This window comes from Pleurodeles waltl, chromosome 1_1, assembly GCF_031143425.1.
Source record: "Pleurodeles waltl isolate 20211129_DDA chromosome 1_1, aPleWal1.hap1.20221129, whole genome shotgun sequence".
NCBI classification, from domain to species: Eukaryota; Metazoa; Chordata; class Amphibia; order Caudata; family Salamandridae; genus Pleurodeles; species Pleurodeles waltl.
In genome coordinates this window covers 1,027,936-1,048,741 of record NC_090436.1, presented here as the reverse complement: position 1 = coordinate 1,048,741, position 20,806 = coordinate 1,027,936, and the positions used below count along the sequence as shown (strand labels likewise).

At 45.2% G+C, this 20,806-nt stretch overlaps 1 protein-coding gene and 1 long non-coding RNA gene across 2 annotated transcripts in view; both read right to left on the bottom strand.

Annotated features, from left to right (window-relative positions):
• Window positions 1–1,731: 1,731 nt before the first annotated feature.
• LOC138291575 (uncharacterized) overlaps window positions 1,732–20,806 on the bottom strand; it is a 649,831-nt gene continuing 630,756 nt past the window's right edge. Inside the window, exons 20-21 of the mRNA XM_069230320.1 lie at window positions 8,294–8,319; window positions 1,732–8,125 (exon numbers count right to left, since the gene is read on the bottom strand). Of these exons, the coding sequence (XP_069086421.1) occupies window positions 6,315–8,125; window positions 8,294–8,319 (1,837 nt within the window). The 3' untranslated portion in view covers window positions 1,732–6,314. The remainder of the gene's footprint in view (window positions 8,126–8,293; window positions 8,320–20,806) is intronic.
• The window catches only part of LOC138248482 (uncharacterized), a 41,854-nt gene continuing 31,814 nt past the window's right edge, over window positions 10,767–20,806 (bottom strand). Inside the window, exon 2 of the long non-coding RNA XR_011194597.1 lies at window positions 10,767–11,116. This is a non-coding gene — a long non-coding RNA (uncharacterized lncRNA). The remainder of the gene's footprint in view (window positions 11,117–20,806) is intronic.

Genomic DNA, 20,806 nt, shown 5'->3' with positions numbered 1-20,806 from the left:
ACACATCCCTGAATCTCAGTCAGTCCGGCTGGCACTGACTGAACTACATTGCTTCCCATGAAAAAATGATATTCTTTAAAACTCTGCATATAGTGCATAAAGTTAAATATGCTCAGAGACCGCAAGTTCTTAGACATCTCATTACCCCCTATCGTGCTAATCGAACCCCAAGGTCACAATGATCAATTTCTCCTGGCTACCCCAAGGATCTATAGAGCCAGAAGTGGGGGCAGATCTTTTGCTTTCTTGGCAGCTAAGTTGTGGAACTCATTCCGTTACAATTTAGATCTATCACCAACTTACTGAGCTTCAGAAAGCAATTAAAGACATTTCCTTTTACAGAAGTAGTGTGTCTTGCCTGGTGTAAATCTCTACGGATCCTAGTAGTGCTGGGAAGACCTGTCAGTTAGCCGTGCGCTTTACAACATAAAATAACACGTCAAGTGCCCTATTATACAGCACACTGTCTCGTGCCCTATTATACAGCACACTGTCTCGTGCCCTATTATACAGCACACTGTCTCGTGCCCTATTATACAGCACACTGTCTCGTGCCCTATTATACAGCACACTGTCCAGTACTCTACAATACAAAATGCTACCCAGTGCCCTATTATATTGCAGACCTTCCAGTGCCCTATAATACAGCACACTGTCCAGTGCCCTATCGTACAGCACTATCGAGTGCCCTATCGTACAGCACACTGCCCCATCGTACACACATTGTCCACTGCCCTATCATACAGCACACTGTCCAGTGCCCTATCATACAGCACTGTCCGGTCCTATCATACAGCACACTGTCCAGTGCTCTATCGTACAGAACACTGCCCAATGCCCTATCATACAGCACACTGCCCTATCACACAGGATGCTGTCCAGTGCCCTATCATACAGCACTGTCCGGCCCTATCATACAGCACAGTCCGGCCCTATCATACAGCACACTGTCCAGTGCCCTATCATACAGCACACTATCCAGTGCCCTACCATACAGCACTGTCCGGCCCTATCATACAGCACACTGTCCAGTGCCCTACCATACAGCACACTGTCCAGTGCCCTATCATACAGCACTGCCCAGTGCTGTATCGTACAGCACTGTCCGGCCCTATTGTACAGCACTGTCCAGTCCCTATCATACAGCACTGTCCGGCCCTATCATACAGCACACCCTCCAGTGCCCTATCACACAGGATGCTGTCCATTGCCCTGTCATACAGCACACTGTCCAGTGCCCTATAGTAAAGCACACTGTCCAGTGCCCTATCATACAGCACCCTCCAGTGCCATGTCATACAGCACACTGCCCAATGCCCTATCAATCAACACGCTGTCCTGTGCCCTGTCATACAGAACTGCTAAGTGCCCTATGATAAAAAATGCTGCCCAGTGCCCTATTATATTGCAGACCAACCAGTGCCCGATCATACAGCCCACTGTCCAGCGGCATATCATACAGCACACTGTCCACTACCCTATTGTACAGCACATTGTCCCATCGTACAGCCCACTGCCCCATCGTACAGCCCACTGCCCCATCGTACAGCCCACTGCCCCATCGTACAGCCCACTGCCCCATCGTACAGCCCACTGCCCAGAGGAACATTAAGTACCTTGCTTAGTGACAGCTTGAGCAGACAGTGTAGGATAGTCCTCTTGGAACGTGCTTGGCAAAGACAAAAATATAATATACTATTGGATAAAAAACACAGGAGACGATTTATGTGAACTAATGCAAGGTTTATTCAGATATGAGAGTGTTTCAGGGGTCCAGTTGCTCTTTGCTGCAGGTCAGTACGTTTGACATGTAGCCAGCATTGTAAAGTGCTCCAAGGTGACAGCATCGCTTCTCTGAGCAGCAAAGACAGCGCCACAAAGTCTCAGTTACAACTCATCATATGAACGTTTCAATAGGTCCGGCTACCCCAAGGAGACCTTGCAATCCCACCTTCAATCAGTCAATCAGTCAGTCAGTCAGTCAGTCAGTGGAGTTGGAGAGCTCTTCTCGTCACCCATGAGGGTGTCCAGGGGCTGGTATCTGTATTAGAGACCAGTGGCAGTTTAAACTTATTCTGCACGTTGTAATACCTCATCTCCTGCGAGGAACATACTCATTATATTTAAAACTAAATACATAAGTTATCAGTAATCACTTCCCACGCACTGCTCATTTGAAAATATCTTTAAAAGTATGATTATCGTAGCAATTTTATATTTCTAAATGTTAAAACAGTGGTTTCCAACCATTTGGCGTCTGTGGACCCCCACTTTATCATTCCTGGAACCTGAGGACCCCCACCCAATCATTATTGGAATCCAGGGCCCCCCGCCACTGAGTCATTAGTGGGAGCCGGGGGTCCCGGCCTTAAGATTGTCGATGATACAGAAACAAGCATTCCATCAAACACATACACAAAAGATAACACATTTTATTTCATTTGGAAACAAATAAAATAATTGAAAAATTACATTTTAATAAAAAGGTTGGAGCTTTTGTAAATTCATTTGAAGCCTCACACTGTCCAACCTATATTCTGTGCACCTGCAATGCTCCCACAAATCAATGAGGATACTAGTGTTACCTCTAGTCTCTAATTTCAAATTCCTTGACATTTACAGTATGTTTTAAAATTTTCAATTTACATTTAGCTACTTTGTTTATATGCACTTTATCTACTATTTTTGTTAATTTTCTAAGCAGTCACGGACCTCCTGAGGAGGCTTCGTGGACCCCAGGGCTCCCCGGACCACAGTTTGGGAAACCAGTGTTAAAACATGAATATGAATTAATATTCATTTCTTACAATACGTATAATAATCCTGCTTCTGTCCACAGCCTCGACTACGTGTTCAGTGATCCACAGCCCCACAGTGGTAACAGGCTGCATTTATCTCGTATAATACACTTACACGAGAGGCGGGATGAGGAATGTGTTCCCCGGCGGAAGGTGCTGTGCACAGACAGAGACCCCTTTCACTGCTCTAAAGCACTTGTCAGTTCGGGATCTGGGGATAAAGCTCATGATCAGCAAAATTTAAATATAAGAACAAACACAAGGACAGGAACTAGCACTAACAAGAGAAACAATAGGATTTTGCTATCTGGACAACAACACATTTTTGTAAAACATCTGCCGGTGGTTCCTTAAAATGTTGGTTTTCTGTTGACGTTCAAATTAAGACAACAGCCATGAGACATGAGCACATATTACTATCAATGAGTGTCCCCAAGCATCCTCAGGGACTGCACTCAGTCTCTCAGCCAAGGGCACCGGCCATCTTCGCCACACCAGTCGTGGCAACGGGAACACGCCTGCCCTAGAACTCCTGCCCACAGAACGCTCAGTCATAGGAGCACCAGCCACGGGACCCCTGCCTGGCTCACCAGCCACAGGGACCCCTGCCTGGCTCACCAGCCACGGGACCCCTGCCTGGCTACCCAGCCACTGGGCCCCCAGCCTGGCTCACCAGCCACAGGGACCCCTGCCTGGCTCACCAGCCACGGGACCCCTGCCTGGCTCACCAGCCACAGGGACCCCTGCCTGGCTCACCAGCCACGGGACCCCTGCCTGGCTCACCAGCCACATGGACCCCTGCCTGGCTACCCAGCCACAGGGCCCCCTGCCTGGCTCACCAGCCACCGGGACCCCTGCCTGGCTCACCAGCCACAGGGACCCCAGCCTGGCTCACCAGCCACCGGGACCCCTGCCTGGCTCACCAGCCACAGGGACCCCTGCCTGGCTCACCAGCCACGGGACCCCTGCCTGGCTCACCAGCCACAGGGACCCCTGCCTGGCTCACCAGCCACATGGACCCCTGCCTGGCTACCCAGCCACAGGGACCCCTGCCTGGCTACCCAGCCACAGGGCCCCCAGCCTGGCTCACCAGCCACAGGGACCCCTGCCTGGCTCACCAGCCACAGGGACCCCTGCCTGGCTCACCAGCCACAGGGACCCCTGCCTGGCTCACCAGCCACAGGGACCCCAGCCTGGCTCACCAGCCACCGGGACCCCTGCCTGGCTCACCAGCCACAGGGACCCCAGCCTGGCTCACCAGCCACCGGGACCCCTGCCTGGCTCACCAGCCACAGGGACCCCTGCCTGGCTCACCAGCCACCGGGACCCCTGCCTGGCTCACCAGCCACAGGGACCCCTGCCTGGCTCACCAGCCACAGGGACCCCTGCCTGGCTACCCAGCCACAGGGCCCCCAGCTTGGCTCACCAGCCACAGGGACCCCTGCCTGGCTCACCAGCCACAGGCACCCCTGCCTGGCTCACCAGCCACAGGGACCCCTGCCTGGCTCACCAGCCACAGGGACCCCAGCCTGGCTCACCAGCCACAGGGACCCCTGCCTGGCTCACCACAGCCACAGGGCCCCCAGCCTGGCTCACCAGCCACAGGGCCCCCAGCCTGGCTCACCAGCCACAGGGCCCCCTGCCTGGCTCACCAGCCACAGGGCCCCCTGCCTGGCTCACCAGCCACAGGGCCCCCTGCCTGGCTCACCAGCCACAGGGCCCCCTGCCTGGCTCACCAGCCACAGGGACCCCTGCCTGGCTCACCAGCCACAGGGACCCCTGCCTGGCTCACCAGCCACAGGGACCCCAGCCTGGCTCACCAGCCATAGGGCCCCCAGCCTGGCTCACCAGCCACCGGGACCCCTGCCTGGCTCACCAGCCACAGGGACCCCTGCCTGGCTCACCAGCCACAGGGACCCCTGCCTGGCTCACCAGCCACGGGACCCCTGCCTGGCTCACCAGCCACAGGGACCCCTGCCTGGCTACCCAGCCACAGGGACCCCTGCCTGGCTCACCAGCCACAGGGACCCCTGCCTGGCTACCCAGCCACGGGACCCCTGCCTGGCTACCCAGCCACAGGGCCCCCAGCCTTAGGATCACCCCCGCGTAGCCCACCAGCATCTTCTCACCTCACTACTGGTCATGTCAGGGACTCCAAGAATCTTGCAATATGGCAAAATGTCACAATCTCAGTCCTGGCAATAGGTTTCATCAAAATGAAAGGAAATTCAGCCTAAGCATCTCAAAAAAGCCAATAAATACATGATCAGCCAAACTATGATTACACTTGACTGACACTGCTCTTGCACGCGCAGATTCTATCAAAATTAGACTGCATCATTTACAAGGCTGCAAAGACCAAAAAGTTCTCAAACATCCCAAAGGGGCGCTCTACCTCTGACAAGAACGGCAATGCTTGAAACCAAGAACTACCCAGACGAGAATTTCACAAACCTTAACAATTATATATGACACCCCAAAACAAAACATCTCTGTCCATGTACACAGGCTCCTGGTCCATATCTGACTCTCTTCATCTCTTCTACAATTACAGAGAGAACTGATCACACCTTAGGACCCATCTGAGGCTTTCAGTCGAAGGGAAGCAATGACATCCTATACCAAGGTAGTTCAGAACCTCAGAGCCTAGTCAATAAAGAAAAGACAGTTTCACTTGGCCGCAATCAATGTACCATCGATTGCATTGGGTGGCACTTTAGTTCCCTGGTAGTGCCTGCAAAAATGTTCTGCTTCCCAAAGTCAGCCCTGTGCCTCAAACTCACGAAAGAAAAATAAAACGTAACACCGGTACATGGTCAACAGTCACTCCTGAAAGTTTCCATCTTTACATTAATTGAGGGGTCCTTAGATGAAAGCACTTCCTACATTAGGTTTTGTCTCCGTTTATTTTTGCCGATTCATCATCTAATAACTCACATTCCACATTGCTTACTCCTCTATGGGTTGTATGATTTATGTCTGATGGAAGGCCCCCACAATATTTGCAATCTCTTAAGCTCTACTCACATTTATTTTTTCTTTAACTGATTTTGCACTCCGTCTGCTCCTGTTAGGATTGGAAACAGATTAAGGGCCTGATTACAACTTTGGCGGAGGGGGTTAATCCGTCCCAAATGTGATGGATATCCCGCCCGCCGTATTACGAGTCCGTTATATCCTATGGATCTCGTAATAGTGGGTGGGATATCACATTTGGGACGGATTAACCCCCTCTGCCAAAGTTGTAATCAGGCCCTAAACCTTTCCCACATTCATTTATCATAATTATTTCCCCTGTGTGTTTTTGCTGATGTTGCCTTTGACCTGATGGATCACATAAGGTCTTCACACATTCACTGCATCATATGTTTTTTGTCTGTGTGTATTCACAGATGCTTACTTACAACTGACGATCTATTGAAGCTCTTCCACATTCACTGCACCTGCATGTTTTTTCACACGCATCTTAGCAGATGGTGCCCTAATTCTGATGACCAATTGAAGCACTTTTCGCGTTCATTGTACTTGTCTAATGTTTCCAGTGTGTTTTGACAGATGGTGCCTTAAGTGTGATATCTGCTTAAAGCTCTTCCCACATTCACAGCACTTGAATGGCTTTTCTCCTGTGTGAGTCCGCTCATGTTTTTTTAGGTCCGATGATGTGATAAAGCTCTTTCTGCATTCGCTGCACTTGTATGGTTTTTCACCCGTGTGTATTAGCTGATGGCGCCTTAGGCCTGATGACTGATGAAAGCACTTCCCACATTCACTGCACTTGAAGGGCTTTTCTTCTGTGTGAGTTCGCTCATGTTTTCTTAGGTCTGATGATTTAACAAAGCTCTTCCCACATTCACAGCACCTGTACGGTTTTTCATCCGTGTGTATTCGCTGATGGAGCCTTAAGCCTGATAAGTCAGAAAAGCCCTTCTCGCATTCACTGCACCTGTATGGTTTTTCACCCGTGTGTATTAGCTGATGGCGCCTTAGGCTTGATGACTGATTAAAGCACTTTTCACATTCACTGCACTTGAATGGCTTTTCCCCTGTGTGCGTTTGTTCATGTCTCTTTAGGCCTGATGATCTAATAAAGCTCTTCCCACATTCACTGCATCTGTACGGTTTTTTACTTGTGTGTATTTGCTGGTGGCTCCATAAGGCTGACTGAGTACTAAAGTTTGTCCCACACTCGGAGCACTGGTATGGTTTTTCCCCAGTGTGCATTCGCTCATGACATGTTAGTTGTGATGCTTGATGAAAACTCTTCCCACATTCACTGCACCTGAATGGTTTTTCACATGTGTGTATTAGCTGATGGCGCCTTAGGTCTGATGACTGATGAAAGCACTTCTCGCATTCACTGCACTTGTGTGGTTTTTCCCCTGTGTGATTTGACAGATGGTACCTCAAGTTTGATATCTGCTTAAAGCTCTTCCCACATTCGCTGCACTTGAATGGCTTTACTCCTGTGTGAGTTTGCTCATGTTTTCTTAGGTCTGGTGATCTAATAAAGCTCTTCTCACATTCACTGCAACTGTATGGCTTTTCATTTGTGTGTACTCGCTGGTGGCTCCATAAGGCCGAATGAGTACTAAAGTTTGTCCCACACTCGGAGCACTGGTATGGTTTTTCCCCAGTGTGTATTCGCTCATGACATGTTAGTTGTGATGCTTGATGAAAACTCTTCCCACATTCACTGCACTTGTATGGTTTTTCACATGTGTGTATTAGCTGATGGCGCCTTAGGTCTGATGACTGATTAAAGCACTTCTCACATTCACTGCACATGTATGGTTTTTCTCCTGTGTGAGTTTGCTGATGTCTCCTTAGGCCTGATGATCTACTGAAGCTCTTCCCACATTCAATGCACATGTATGGTTTTTCCCCACTGTGTACTCGCTGGTGGCTCCAAAAGGCTGAATAAGTACTAAAGTTTGTCCCACACTCAGAGCACTGGTATGGTTTTTCCCCAGTGTGCATTCGCGCATGACATGTTAGTTGTGATGCTCGACTAAAACTCTTTTTGCATTCACTGCACTTAAACAGTTTTTCACATGTGTGTATTAGCTGATGGCGCCTTAGGTCATCTGACTGATTAAAGCACTTCTTGCATTCACTGCACTTGTATGTTTTTTCCCCTGTGTGTTTTGACAGATGGTTCCTTAAGCTAGATAACTGACTGAAGCTCTTGCCACAGTCACTGCACTTGTATGTTATTTTCCTCTTCTTTGGTTTGATAAGGTTATCTAAGCCAGGAGGAGACACTGAATGCCACTCCACATCGACTGCAGGTGTACAGCTGGTGTCTGCCATGTATTTACTGTTAGATGTTTAAGCTTGGTGCATTTCCCCAGTGAGTTTTCACTGATGGGTACATTGGGAGTAATAATATCTTAAAGCTCTCCCGAAGTTTGCAACAGTCATATGATATTACCAGATGGCTCCTTAGATTCATGAATAATTTAGACTGCCCTCAGACCCTCACATCCAGTGCATACCTTTTGTCAGCTTCTTGTTGGTGAACCTGTATACAGGAGCAAGTTCATCTTTCGTTTACCAGACTTTGCTGCTTCTGAATACTACATTTCTTTATCAATAGTGGAGGATTCCAGTATTTCAGATTTTTTTCAATTGGTCAGCTTCATACTATTAGTTCATGGATCCGCTCTCCTCTGTTGGATGTGAAGACTTCTGAAATTACCATCAGTAGAGGCTGTCTGTAGAGAAGTAAAAATGTAAAGTCCCATTAATAAAATATTCAAATTTCAAAGATCAAATGCTCACAGATTTTAGACTTTTCCTTAACTTGGACAGATTTGATGGATGGCTTGTAAATAGGGAGAGCAGATGTAGAAGCTAAGTACATAGCAATAACCCTCATCGCCTGGATACCGTCACAGGTGAGAAGCATCGCTCTACAAATCCACCTACTTTACATTACAATCCTGGGACTAATATCATCAGTCTAAGGCGGTGCTTTAAATTTAAAATGAAGGTTTACCAGCATGGACTGAACAGTTGGGAAAGACTCATGAATAAACAGCTTATTACTTTATTTAAGTATGTTTTTCTTGGTTTTAAAGCTCGGAATATACAGAAGTGATTCCCTTCATAATAATGTTCTCATATGCTGATACAGATTGTCAAAAGAATAATCCCTGACGAAGAGGACACAATGCTTTCCGTTCACAGTGCTCAGAAGCTTATCAATGTTGACAATGGTTTCTTGGTGCTCCCCGGAGCTACAGGAAAATCTGTGGAGGCCTCGAGAGACTAGTTTTAATGCCAGTGGGCAAGGTATTGAAACTACAAAAGCAATACCCACTGACATGAACTCTAAGAGTAGATGATCAACAAAGCATTCCATCCCCGATATGGTCCACCATCTATCGAGCCACTGTGTGAGTGCTGCTGAGTCACTTCTCGTCTAATAAATCCTCAGTCTGCTTGTGAGATCCTGTAGTGCTTTCCTCTTATTTCGTTTCTAAGCACTAACATAACACAACAGAAATGCACTTCTGAGGTCAAAGAAGACTTTTATTGTTATTTTATTCTTCCCCAACCACAATGTTTATGAATGAATGACGAATTAGTAGCTTTCAAGTCCGCGTTAATCAAACAAAATATATCAGTTTGCAATATACACAGCAGGTTATATTTATAAGATATTGAATGCAAAGCAAAACAAATACTTCACCGTGTAGGAAGTATTTACAGCTACATCTTTCTAAGGTCTGCAAGCTGAGGACCCCTGTCAGCCGCGAGAAAGAGTGTCATCTACCCACACGGGATGCTGGCAGCTGGCGCCAAGCTCCAGCACGAGGTCCGGCAGATTCGAATCTGACTCTCTGCAGCCTGTTACATTCGTTACAAAGGTGTGCCCCCTCCCCTCAGACCTGGGAAACTGAGCAAGCCTTTTGGAGACTGGCCAGGTCTCCAAGACTACTCCTGTTCCCAAGCTCAAGGGAAGAGAAACGACGCCCATGTACTCTCTCTTATCAGGTCTAGTCTACTGTGAGAGCAAAACATCTTGGTTCTCTGGTGCAAAAACACAGCTTGGAAAAATACAGAACTCCACGTTAAAGGCAATGGGCAGCTAACCTAAATATCAAATGCAATGTCATGTTAAAGGCAATAGGCAGCTAACCTAAATATCAAATGCAATGTCTAGTGTCATGTCAAAGCCAATAGGCATCTAAGCTGAATACAAAATACAATGTCTTATATCATGTCAAAGCCCATAGGCAGCTGAGCTGAATACAAAATGCAATGTATAATATCATGTCAAAGCCAAAAGGCAGCGGAGCTGAATACAAAGTGTAATGTATAATATCATGTCAAAGCCAATAGGCAGTTAAGCTGAATACAAAATGTAATATATGATATCATGTCAAAGCCAATAGGCAGAATATCTAATAGCATGTCAAAGTCAATAGGCAGCTAAATTGAATACATCATGTCAAAGTCAATAGGCATGCAATGTCAAAGCCAATAGGCGGCTAGACTGGATACAGCATGTCAAAGCCAATAGGCAGAATACAGAATGTAATGGCTAATGCAATGTCAAAGCCCATAGGCGGCTCAACTGAATACAGAAAGTAATGGCTAATGCCATGTCAAAGCCAATAGGCAGAATACAGAATGTAATGACTAATGCAATGTCAAAGCCCATAGGCGGCTCAACTGAACAAAACATACCATGTGCTACTGGTGAACATTGAGCAACTAATATGCGCAGTGGTGAAACACAAAGTCATTGGTCAAAACAAAACTTTATCAAATGGCAGGACATTCCGCCCTTTGACCAATGAATTCTTGTTTCACATATCTCATATTTCAAAAAAAAAAAAAAAAAAAAAACATCAGCACAAAAAAAACATTATGATCAAAGCAATCCCTGTAAAGCAATAGAAGTGAATTAACACATTGATCTCATAACCTTTCACATCAGATACATCTACATAGAAAAGACTGGGCAATTTTTTTTTTTTTTTTTTTCTGAATGAGTCTCTAATTCAACAGTGTTAGCAATTTGATGTGGCATGAGTTCTGCTCATGTAAAGGTGCACGGTCCACCTGAAAGGTTTTCTGGAAGGTAAGCAAAAGTCAGAGTTCCATACGAGAGGGGAAAAAAAAAAAAACACAGCAAACAAGTTGAACTTGAACTGAAGGCGCAGTTTGCGCAAAATGGATCCATGGTGCTGGCACTTTACTCAGCCAGGTTCAGGTTGGGGATTCGGTCCCTTCCCCGACCCCACACGCACACACCGGAAGGGGGACCACACAGCGCACTCAGGGACAGTGGCGAAACGTGGTCGGATCTGCAAAAGAAACAAGTATGACTTTTCTTGCAAATAACATTTTTCATTTAAACTGCACCCTTCCTCTTTCTTTCCCTGTTTTATAATCAGCAGGACGTTTTTGAGGCCCTTTGTTATATTTTCTGCAGGTTCTGGAGGATCACTTGGGGCTTCAGCCCACACATCAGCACTGAGGTTTTTATCTGCTGCGCCACAGCTTCCCTTTTCTTGCACTGTCAGAAGGGCTGGGGCAGACTCATTCTTTACCAAACCTCCATTCACTGCACTTTTGCCAATTTGGGCCATTCTGTCTCCAATTTGTATGAATAAATCAGATTCTTTTCTAGGTATCAGCATAATTTCGATTTTTCCTTGGTAATTTGCAGCAATCACTCTCCCTAAAACCTGATCACTTTGCCATTTCTGTCCTGGTAACTTTCCTCTCCCCAACTGCTCTGTGACTGCTTGCATGACAGATTGCTTTTGTGCGTGCTGCACAGTTTTTATCAAATCTAGGGGAATGTGCATCTCTCTCATCTCTGCCCACCTGTAAGTGGCCTTTTCACATTTCTGGGGCACCCACATAGCTATCCCCACTAAGGCAGAATTCTGGGTGAACACTTCTCTCTCTGCATTTTTCTCATTAACATCTGCAAGGTAATTGAACCAGTTAGGTGCTAAAACATTATCAAAGAACCAAAAATCAGCATAAAAATGACACATCTCATGTAGCTCTTGCTTTAAAATCTGACACACATTATACAACGCTGTTCCTTCTACTGTGCCAGAAAGCAACATTTCAGTCAATGAATCATTAGTAAAACAAACATGCTTTTTATCTTCAGTGGACACGAATTCAAATGGTGCACACAACTTCATTGGTAATTCTTTTATCTGTGGTACTCTAGCCCTGTCTTGCAAGTACCAGATCCATTGTATGATTCTAGCTAGGGGCACTATTTTCTTTCCTTGTTCATGATTTAAATATACATAAGTATTTCCTTCTTGCACTGCGCAGAAACCTAAAGTCTGCATTATTTCATTTGCCAAATCACAAGCGCGCAACTGCATATAATTTTTCACAGTGACCATGTACAAAAGTGTTAGGATTTCTCTCAAATGAGGGCTATTCTTTTTCCAAAAATCAAACAAGCTAATGAAACTCGGGGTGTCTTGCTCTAGTTTTACTTGTGCATTTTGCAACGGTAACTCGTAAATCACATTCTGGTCTCTCTCCTCCATGTTATCAGTTAAGGAATGCATTTTGGCTGCCAAAAACCCTGGCTCACACGGAAACTCAGTGCAGCTCGGAGCTGTCTTAACCCCCTCATTACTGGAATGGGACAAGAAAGATTCTTCAAAAACAGCCTTTTTATAACTTTCAGTCGGGCTAATTTGCTCACGTAAATTCCTATTTTCATGTTCCAACTTCCTACATTTCTCCTGCATTTCTCTGTAAGCAGATAAAGGTATCCAGACCTTTCTGTCATCATTACTTCCAAAAGACACGTTTTCTACATATATACAACAGGAATTATTTCTCAAAACATTATCAGGCCTTTTAGCTACACATGCATTTTCTTCTGTAATTCCCCAAACAGAAAACAATTCACAGTTTTTCTTAGCACCATCAGGCAGTTCATCAACACATGTATTCTCAGACATGGTCTGCCCTGCTACTGTGATTCCCCAAACAGAACAATTTCTGTAATTCTCCAAACAACAAAAAAACAATTACACTTTTAAAGTGTGCACTTAGAAATCTACTAACTCGTCAAACCCCTTTTAATCACCTCTTAATGACCGACCCCACGACTCCAGGTACCAATTGTAGTGCTTTCCTCTTATTTCGTTTCTAAGCACTAACATAACACAACAGAAATGCACTTCTGAGGTCAAAGAAGACTTTTATTGTTATTTTATTCTTCCCCAACCACAATGTTTATGAATGAATGACGAATTAGTAGCTTTCAAGTCCGCGTTAATCAAACAAAATATATCAGTTTGCAATATACACAGCAGGTTATATTTATAAGATATTGAATGCAAAGCAAAACAAATACTTCACCGTGTAGGAACTATTTACAGCTACATCTTTCTAAGGTCTGCAAGCTGAGGACCCCTGTCAGCCGCGAGAAAGAGTGTCATCTACCCACACGGGATGCTGGCAGCTGGCGCCAAGCTCCAGCACGAGGTCCGGCAGATTCGAATCTGACTCTCTGCAGCCTGTTACATTCGTTACAAAGGTGTGCCCCCTCCCCTCAGACCTGGGAAACTGAGCAAGCCTTTTGGAGACTGGCCAGGTCTCCAAGACTACTCCTGTTCCCAAGCTCAAGGGAAGAGAAACGACGCCCATGTACTCTCTCTTATCAGGTCTAGTCTACTGTGAGAGCAAAACATCTTGGTTCTCTGGTGCAAAAACACAGCTTGGAAAAATACAGAACTCCACGTTAAAGGCAATGGGCAGCTAACCTAAATATCAAATGCAATGTCATGTTAAAGGCAATAGGCAGCTAACCTAAATATCAAATGCAATGTCTAGTGTCATGTCAAAGCCAATAGGCATCTAAGCTGAATACAAAATACAATGTCTTATATCATGTCAAAGCCCATAGGCAGCTGAGCTGAATACAAAATGCAATGTATAATATCATGTCAAAGCCAAAAGGCAGCGGAGCTGAATACAAAGTGTAATGTATAATATCATGTCAAAGCCAATAGGCAGTTAAGCTGAATACAAAATGTAATATATGATATCATGTCAAAGCCAATAGGCAGAATATCTAATAGCATGTCAAAGTCAATAGGCAGCTAAATTGAATACATCATGTCAAAGTCAATAGGCATGCAATGTCAAAGCCAATAGGCGGCTAGACTGGATACAGCATGTCAAAGCCAATAGGCAGAATACAGAATGTAATGGCTAATGCAATGTCAAAGCCCATAGGCGGCTCAACTGAATACAGAAAGTAATGGCTAATGCCATGTCAAAGCCAATAGGCAGAATACAGAATGTAATGACTAATGCAATGTCAAAGCCCATAGGCGGCTCAACTGAACAAAACATACCATGTGCTACTGGTGAACATTGAGCAACTAATATGCGCAGTGGTGAAACACAAAGTCATTGGTCAAAACAAAACTTTATCAAATGGCAGGACAGATCCCTAAACCCTCAGTCTGCTTGTGAGATACCTAAGCCCCTAGTCTGATCTTGAGATACCTAAACCCTCAGTCTGATCTTGAGATACCTAAACCCTCAGTCTGATCTTGAGATACCTAAACCCTCAGTCTGATCTTGAGATACCTAAACCCTCAGTCTGATCTTGAGATACCTAAACCCTCAGTCTGATCTTGAGATACCTAAACCCTCAGTCTGATCTTGAGATACCTAAACCCTCAGTCTGATCTTGAGACACCTAAGCCCCTAGTCTGATCTTGAGATACCTAAACCCTCAGTCTGATCTTGAGATACCTAAACCCTCAGTCTGATCTTGAGATACTGTAAAGATCACTCCTTCACTCTTTTCCTTTACTTCTTAATTTTCCAATAAGTTTACAATGCGACATTTCCAGCAGAGCTTCCCTGCTCTTCAGCTCCTCTTTTTTCCTTTCTTCACATTCCATCTGACCTCACAGCTTACCTCACTACATTCCAATTCACCTCTTCCATTGAACATGCTATTCACGTGAGTTATCTTCACACATCTTCCCCCTTATATTATTCAAATAATGAAAAGAAAACAAAAACAATACCTTTCAACAATGTCTAAATCAACCTAAGAAGATAAAAAAAATGCTAATTGAATTTTTAAATTTTTCACTTTAGATGCAATCTCCATGTTAAGTACCTTTCAAGTTCTTACCAAGTCTTCATAGCATTTCATATAATACATTGGTGCTACCACAGAGTGGTCAAAGTTTATTATCGATTAACCTTACATGTATTTCCCATACTCCACTTTGTTCCATTTTCCAAAACTACCACATTACGTCCAACTTCTTTTAATTTATGTGGAGTAGAGTAATTACTGTCCCCCTTCTGAACAATACCTCCTTTCTTTATAACAACCCAATCACCCCTTCGTATGTGACATTGCTTCACAACTATTCTTTTGTTATAATGTTGAATATTCTTCTTCTGCATCACTTCAACTTTTTCCTTTAGCAGTTTTCTATTCACTACTACTTTTTCCTTTGCTGTCAAGCACATGGGACACTCCTTCACTCCCGGTTCTCTTCCCTTCAGAGACACAAATGGTGATACTCCTGTTACAGAATGAGGAGTTGTCCTGTATACCCACATCATTCTTTTCAGCTCTAGCATCCATGGAAGATGATTGGCCAATGATAACTGAATGTTTTCCATCACTACCCGGTTTATTCTTTCAACAAGACCATTAGCTTGTGGTCAAAATAAAGCAACCCTTTCATGACCAATACCCATCCTAAGTAGATAACTAGTCATTTCTCTTGATACAAATTGTACCCCATTGTCTGACACAATTGTTTTGGGTATTCCTTCCTCCTTGAAGGCTTCTTCAAAAAACAATCACTTTTGATGTGTTTACTTGTTCCACTGCTTTAACCATAAACCACTTAGCATAATTTTCTACCAACACCATTATGTATCTACTCGTCAAACCCAATCTTGAAACAGGGCCAATGAAATCAATAGCTAATTTTTCCCAAGGTTTACCAGGAAACCCTATCAGCACCAACTGAAGTTTTCTTACCACTTTGCTTTTATCACTATTTCCCTCACTTTTCTCTTCATCATTCCCCGACCTATGTCCTATGTCCGACCTGTGTGATATTAATTATGTGCTTACGAACTCCTTCCGGAGTAATTAGTTGACTTCTCCTAATTAATCTTCCCTCTTGTATACTCAATTGATCTCTAATCTTAGAGTTATCAGATACATCATCACTCTATCTTCATCTTTCCATCCACACACAATCCTTTCTTCAACTTTCTACATAACCATATCACTTCCTCTCGCAGTCTCCCACTGTAGGAGGCTGGCCTGGATTGTAGTGGGTACCAGAGGTACTTACACCTTGTGCCAGGTCCAGTTATCCCTTATTAGTGTAGAAGAGGTGTTTCTAGCAGCTTAGGCTGATAGAAGGTAGCTATGGCAAAACAGCTTAGGCTGAAGTAGGAGATATGTAAAGCTCCTACTATACCACTGGTATCATATGCACAATATCATAAGAAAACGCAATACACAGAAGTACTAAAAATAAAGGTACTTTATTTTTATGACAATATGCCAAAAGTATCTCAGTGAGTACCCTCAGTATGAGGATAAGTTATATACACAAGATATACGTACATAAACCAAAATTATGCAGGTATTAGCAAAAAGAAGTAATGCAAGCAATGTAAAGTTACAGTAGATTGCAATAGGAACACATAGGTATAGGGGCAACACAAACCATATACTCCAAAAGTGGAATGCGAACCACGAATGGACCCCAAACCTATGTGAGCTTGTAGAGGGTCGCTGGGACTGTAAGAAAACAGTGAGGGTTAGAAAAATAGCCCACCCCAAGACCCTGAAAGGTAGGTGTAAAGTGCTCATACTACCCCCAGAGACCACAGAAGTCGTGATAGGGGGATTCTGCAGCAAGAACACACACCAGCAATGCAACAACAGTGGATTTCCGGACCTGAGTACCTGTAAGACAAGGGGACCAAGTCCAAGAGTCGCGACAGTGTCGAGAGTGGGCAGGAGCCCAAGAAATGCCAGCTGAGGGTGCAAGGAAGCTGCCACCTTTTGGAAGAAGCTTGGTGTTCTGCAAGAACGAAGAGGACTAGAAAGCCTTGCTAGCTGCAAGGGTCGCGGTTAGGGTTTTTGGATGCTGCTGTGGCCCAGGATGACCAGGATGTCGCCACTTGGCTGAGGAGACAGAGGGGGCGCCCAACAAGTCAGGGAGCCCTCACAGAAGCAGGCAGCACCCGCAGAAGTACCTGAACAGGCACTTAGAAGAAAAGTGAACCAGAGTCCACCCGAAGACACAAAAGGGAGTCCCACGACGCCGGAGGACAACTCAGAAGGTTGTGCACTGCAGGTTAGAGTGTCGGGGACCCAGGCTTGGCTGTGCACGAAGGAAATCCTGGAAGCGTGCACAGGAGCCGGAGCAGCTGCAAATCACGCGGTACCCAACAATGCAGTCTAGCGTGGGGAGGCAAAGACTTACCTCCACCAAACTTGGACTGAAGAGTCATTGGACTGTGGGAGTCACTTGGACAGAGTTGCTGAGTTCCAGGGACCACGCTCGTCGTGCTGAGAGGGGACCCAGAGGACCGGTGATGCAGTCTTTTGTCGCCTGCGGTTGCAGCGGGAAGATTCAGTCGACCCACTGGAGATTTCTTCAGAGCTCCTGGTGCAGAGAGGAGGCAGGCTACCCCCAGAGCATGCACCACCTGGAAACAGTCGTGAAAGCCGGCAGGATGAAGCGATACAAGGTTGCTAGTAGTCATCTTGCTACTTTGTTGCGGTTTTGCAGGCGTCCTGAGCAGTCAGCGGTCGATCCTTTGGTAGAAGGTGAAGAGGGAGATGCAGAGGAACTCTGGTGAGCTCTTGCATTCGTTATCTGAAGAATTCCCCAAAGCAGAGACCCTAAATAGCCAAAAAAGGAGGTTTGGCTACCAAGGAAGGAGGATTGGCTACCAAGAGAGGTAAGAGCCTATCAGAAGGACCCTCTGACGTCACCTGCTGGCACTGGCCACTCAGAGCAGTCCAGTGTGCCACAAACACCTCTGTTCCCAAGATGGCAGAGGTCTGGGACACACTGGAGGAGCTCTGGGCACCTCCCATGGGAGGTGCAGGTCAGGGGAGTGGTCACTCCCCTTTCCTTTGTCCAGTTGCGCGCCAGAGCACGGCTGGGGGATCCCTGAACCAGTGTAGACTGGCTTATGCAGAGATGGGCACCATCTGTGCCCATCAAAGCATTTCCAGAGGCTGGGGGAGGCTACTCCTCCCCAGCCTTCACACCTATTTCCAAAGGGAGAGGGTGTTACACCCTCTCTCAGAGGAAGTCCTTTGTTCTGCCTTCCTGGGCCAGGGCTGCCTGGACCCCAGGAGGGCAGACACCTGTCTGAGGGGTTGGCAGCAGCAGCAGCTGCAGTGGAGACCCCGGAAAGGCAGTTTGGCAGTACCCGGGTTCTGTGCTAGAGACCCGGGGAATCATGGAATTGTCCCCCCAATGCCAGATCTTAGACATGTTACATGGCCATATTCGGAGTTAGCATTGTGACGCTGTACATAGGTAGTGACCTATGTACAGTTCACGCGTGTAATGGTGTCCCCACACTCAAAGTCCAGGCAATTTGCCCTGAACGATTTGGGGGCACCTTGGCTAGTGCCAGGGTGCCCACACACTAAGTAACTTTGCACTCAACCTTCACCAGGTGAAGGTTAGACATATAGGTGACTTATAAGTTACTTATGTGCAGTGGTAAATGGTTGTGAAATAACATGGACGTTATTTCACTCAGGCTGCACTGGCAGGCCTGTGTAAGAATTGTCAGAGCCCCCTTATGGGTGGCAAAAGAAATGCTGCAGCCCATAGGGATTTCCTGGAACCCCCAATACCCTGCGTACCTCAGTACCATATACTAGGGAATTATATGGGTGTACCAGTATGCCAATGTGAATTGGTAAATTTAATCACTAGCCTGTTAGTGACAAATTGTGAAAGCAGAGAGAGCATAACCACTGAGGTTCTGGTTAGCAGAGCCTCAGTGAGACAGTTAGGTATCACACAGGGAACACATATAGGACACATACTTATGAGCACTGGGGTCCTGCCTGGCAGGGTCCCAGTGACACATAGACTAAAACAACATATATACAGTGAAATATGGGGGTAACATGCCAGGCAAGATGGTACTTTCCTACACCCACTCTTTCATACTTAATGCTACATCCCCGGTACAATCTCTCCTACTCCTACAGTTCCATTCTCACCTTCCTCTACTTCGATTGACATTCTTGACAAATAATCTGCTACCACGTTCCTCCTGCCTCTCACAAATCCTCTCTCAAAATTGTAATCCATCACAGTTAACAACCACCTAGAGATACGTGGTGTAACATTTCCTTCCAACCCTCTTCCACCTTTAAAGATATACGTCAATGGTTTATGGTCCGTCCTCAACTTGAATGGTATATCCCACACGTAGAATCTGAAATTATTAATTCCCCATTAACATGCTAAAGCTTCCCTCTCTATTACAGAATACGATGTCTCCGCACCCTGTAATCTCCTTGATGCAAATCCAACCACATACTCCTCATTATCAAATCGCACCAATGCCTACACTACTAGCATCAGTAGTAACATAGGCTTTGCAGTTACATCAAAGTGTCCCAATGTGGGTGCTTGTGTTATACACCTTTTTATTTCTTCAAAAGCATGCTTACAATCCTCATTACACTCAAATTCCATTCTTTTTTTCATTAATTTTCTTAAAGGCTCAACCAATATTCTGCAAGACTGAGGAACAATCTTAATTCATCCTTATTACAAGGTTCAGGAGCATTGTCTATTCCCATTACTATATTTCTTTTGGCCTGATCCCCTTGCTATTTACTACATGTCCCAAGTTACTGCTTCTTGATCTGACATTTTTTTCTTAATAGTTTGACCATGCTTTCCCAACCTACCCATTACTTCTTCGAACAAAAGATCATGCTCACTCTCACTTTTTCCTACAGTAAATATGTTATCCTGAAACCACAACACCCGAATCATATCCCCAAAGATATTTTTCATTATCCTCTGGAACACAGCAGAGGCTGAAGCAAGCCCAAAAGGCATTCTTTTGTAACGGAAAGCTCCTAGTGGCATTACAAAAGATGTGAGATGCCTAGATTGTTCATGCAAATTTACCTGATACACAGATGACATATCAAGAACACTGACTATAACCCCCTTCCCATCCATTGTTAGCATTTCAGAAATATTGGGCAGTGGTTGTCTATCAACCCATATGTTCCTACTTAGGTCTTTGACATCTATGCACAATCGGATTTCCCCTCCTTCCTGTAGCGCCACCACAATTGGGGCAAACCACTCGGAAAACTCAATAGGTTTGATGATGTCTTCTTGTAGTAACTTGTCCAACTCCTGTTTCAAGGATCATCATATTTGGAATATTTCATACCTTGTGATCTACTGGTTTTGCATTTTTCTTTAGTATTATTTTATGGGAGAAGCCTTTCAACAAACCCAATCTGGTTGAAAATACTTCAGGATACTTTGCAATTAAATAATGTTGAGACTCAGCATCTATTTCTTCTATTCCTTCTCTCTCTGCTAACATCACTGGCTCCTTCACATTGGGAATTAATAGTATGCGTAGATCCCTTTGATGACGCCATCCCAACAAATTCGATCCATAGTCTGAGATATATATTCTTCCATAAGCAGCCCTACTCTTAAAGGTAATTGTCATCCATTGCATTCCTATATTTTCTATTCTTTTTCCTGCATAACCAACTGCTTTTACATCTGGTTTGATGAGCGGACCATCCTATATACCTGTCCACTCAGATTCATATGTTTCTTTCAATGTGAGGGTGAATAAACTTCCTGAGTCTACTAGAACTTTAATGGGCACATTGTTCAAAAATATTTGACCATGCGGCTTCTCCAACTCATCAGTACTTTCCATTTTCACTTGTTCTCCTATCTTTACCT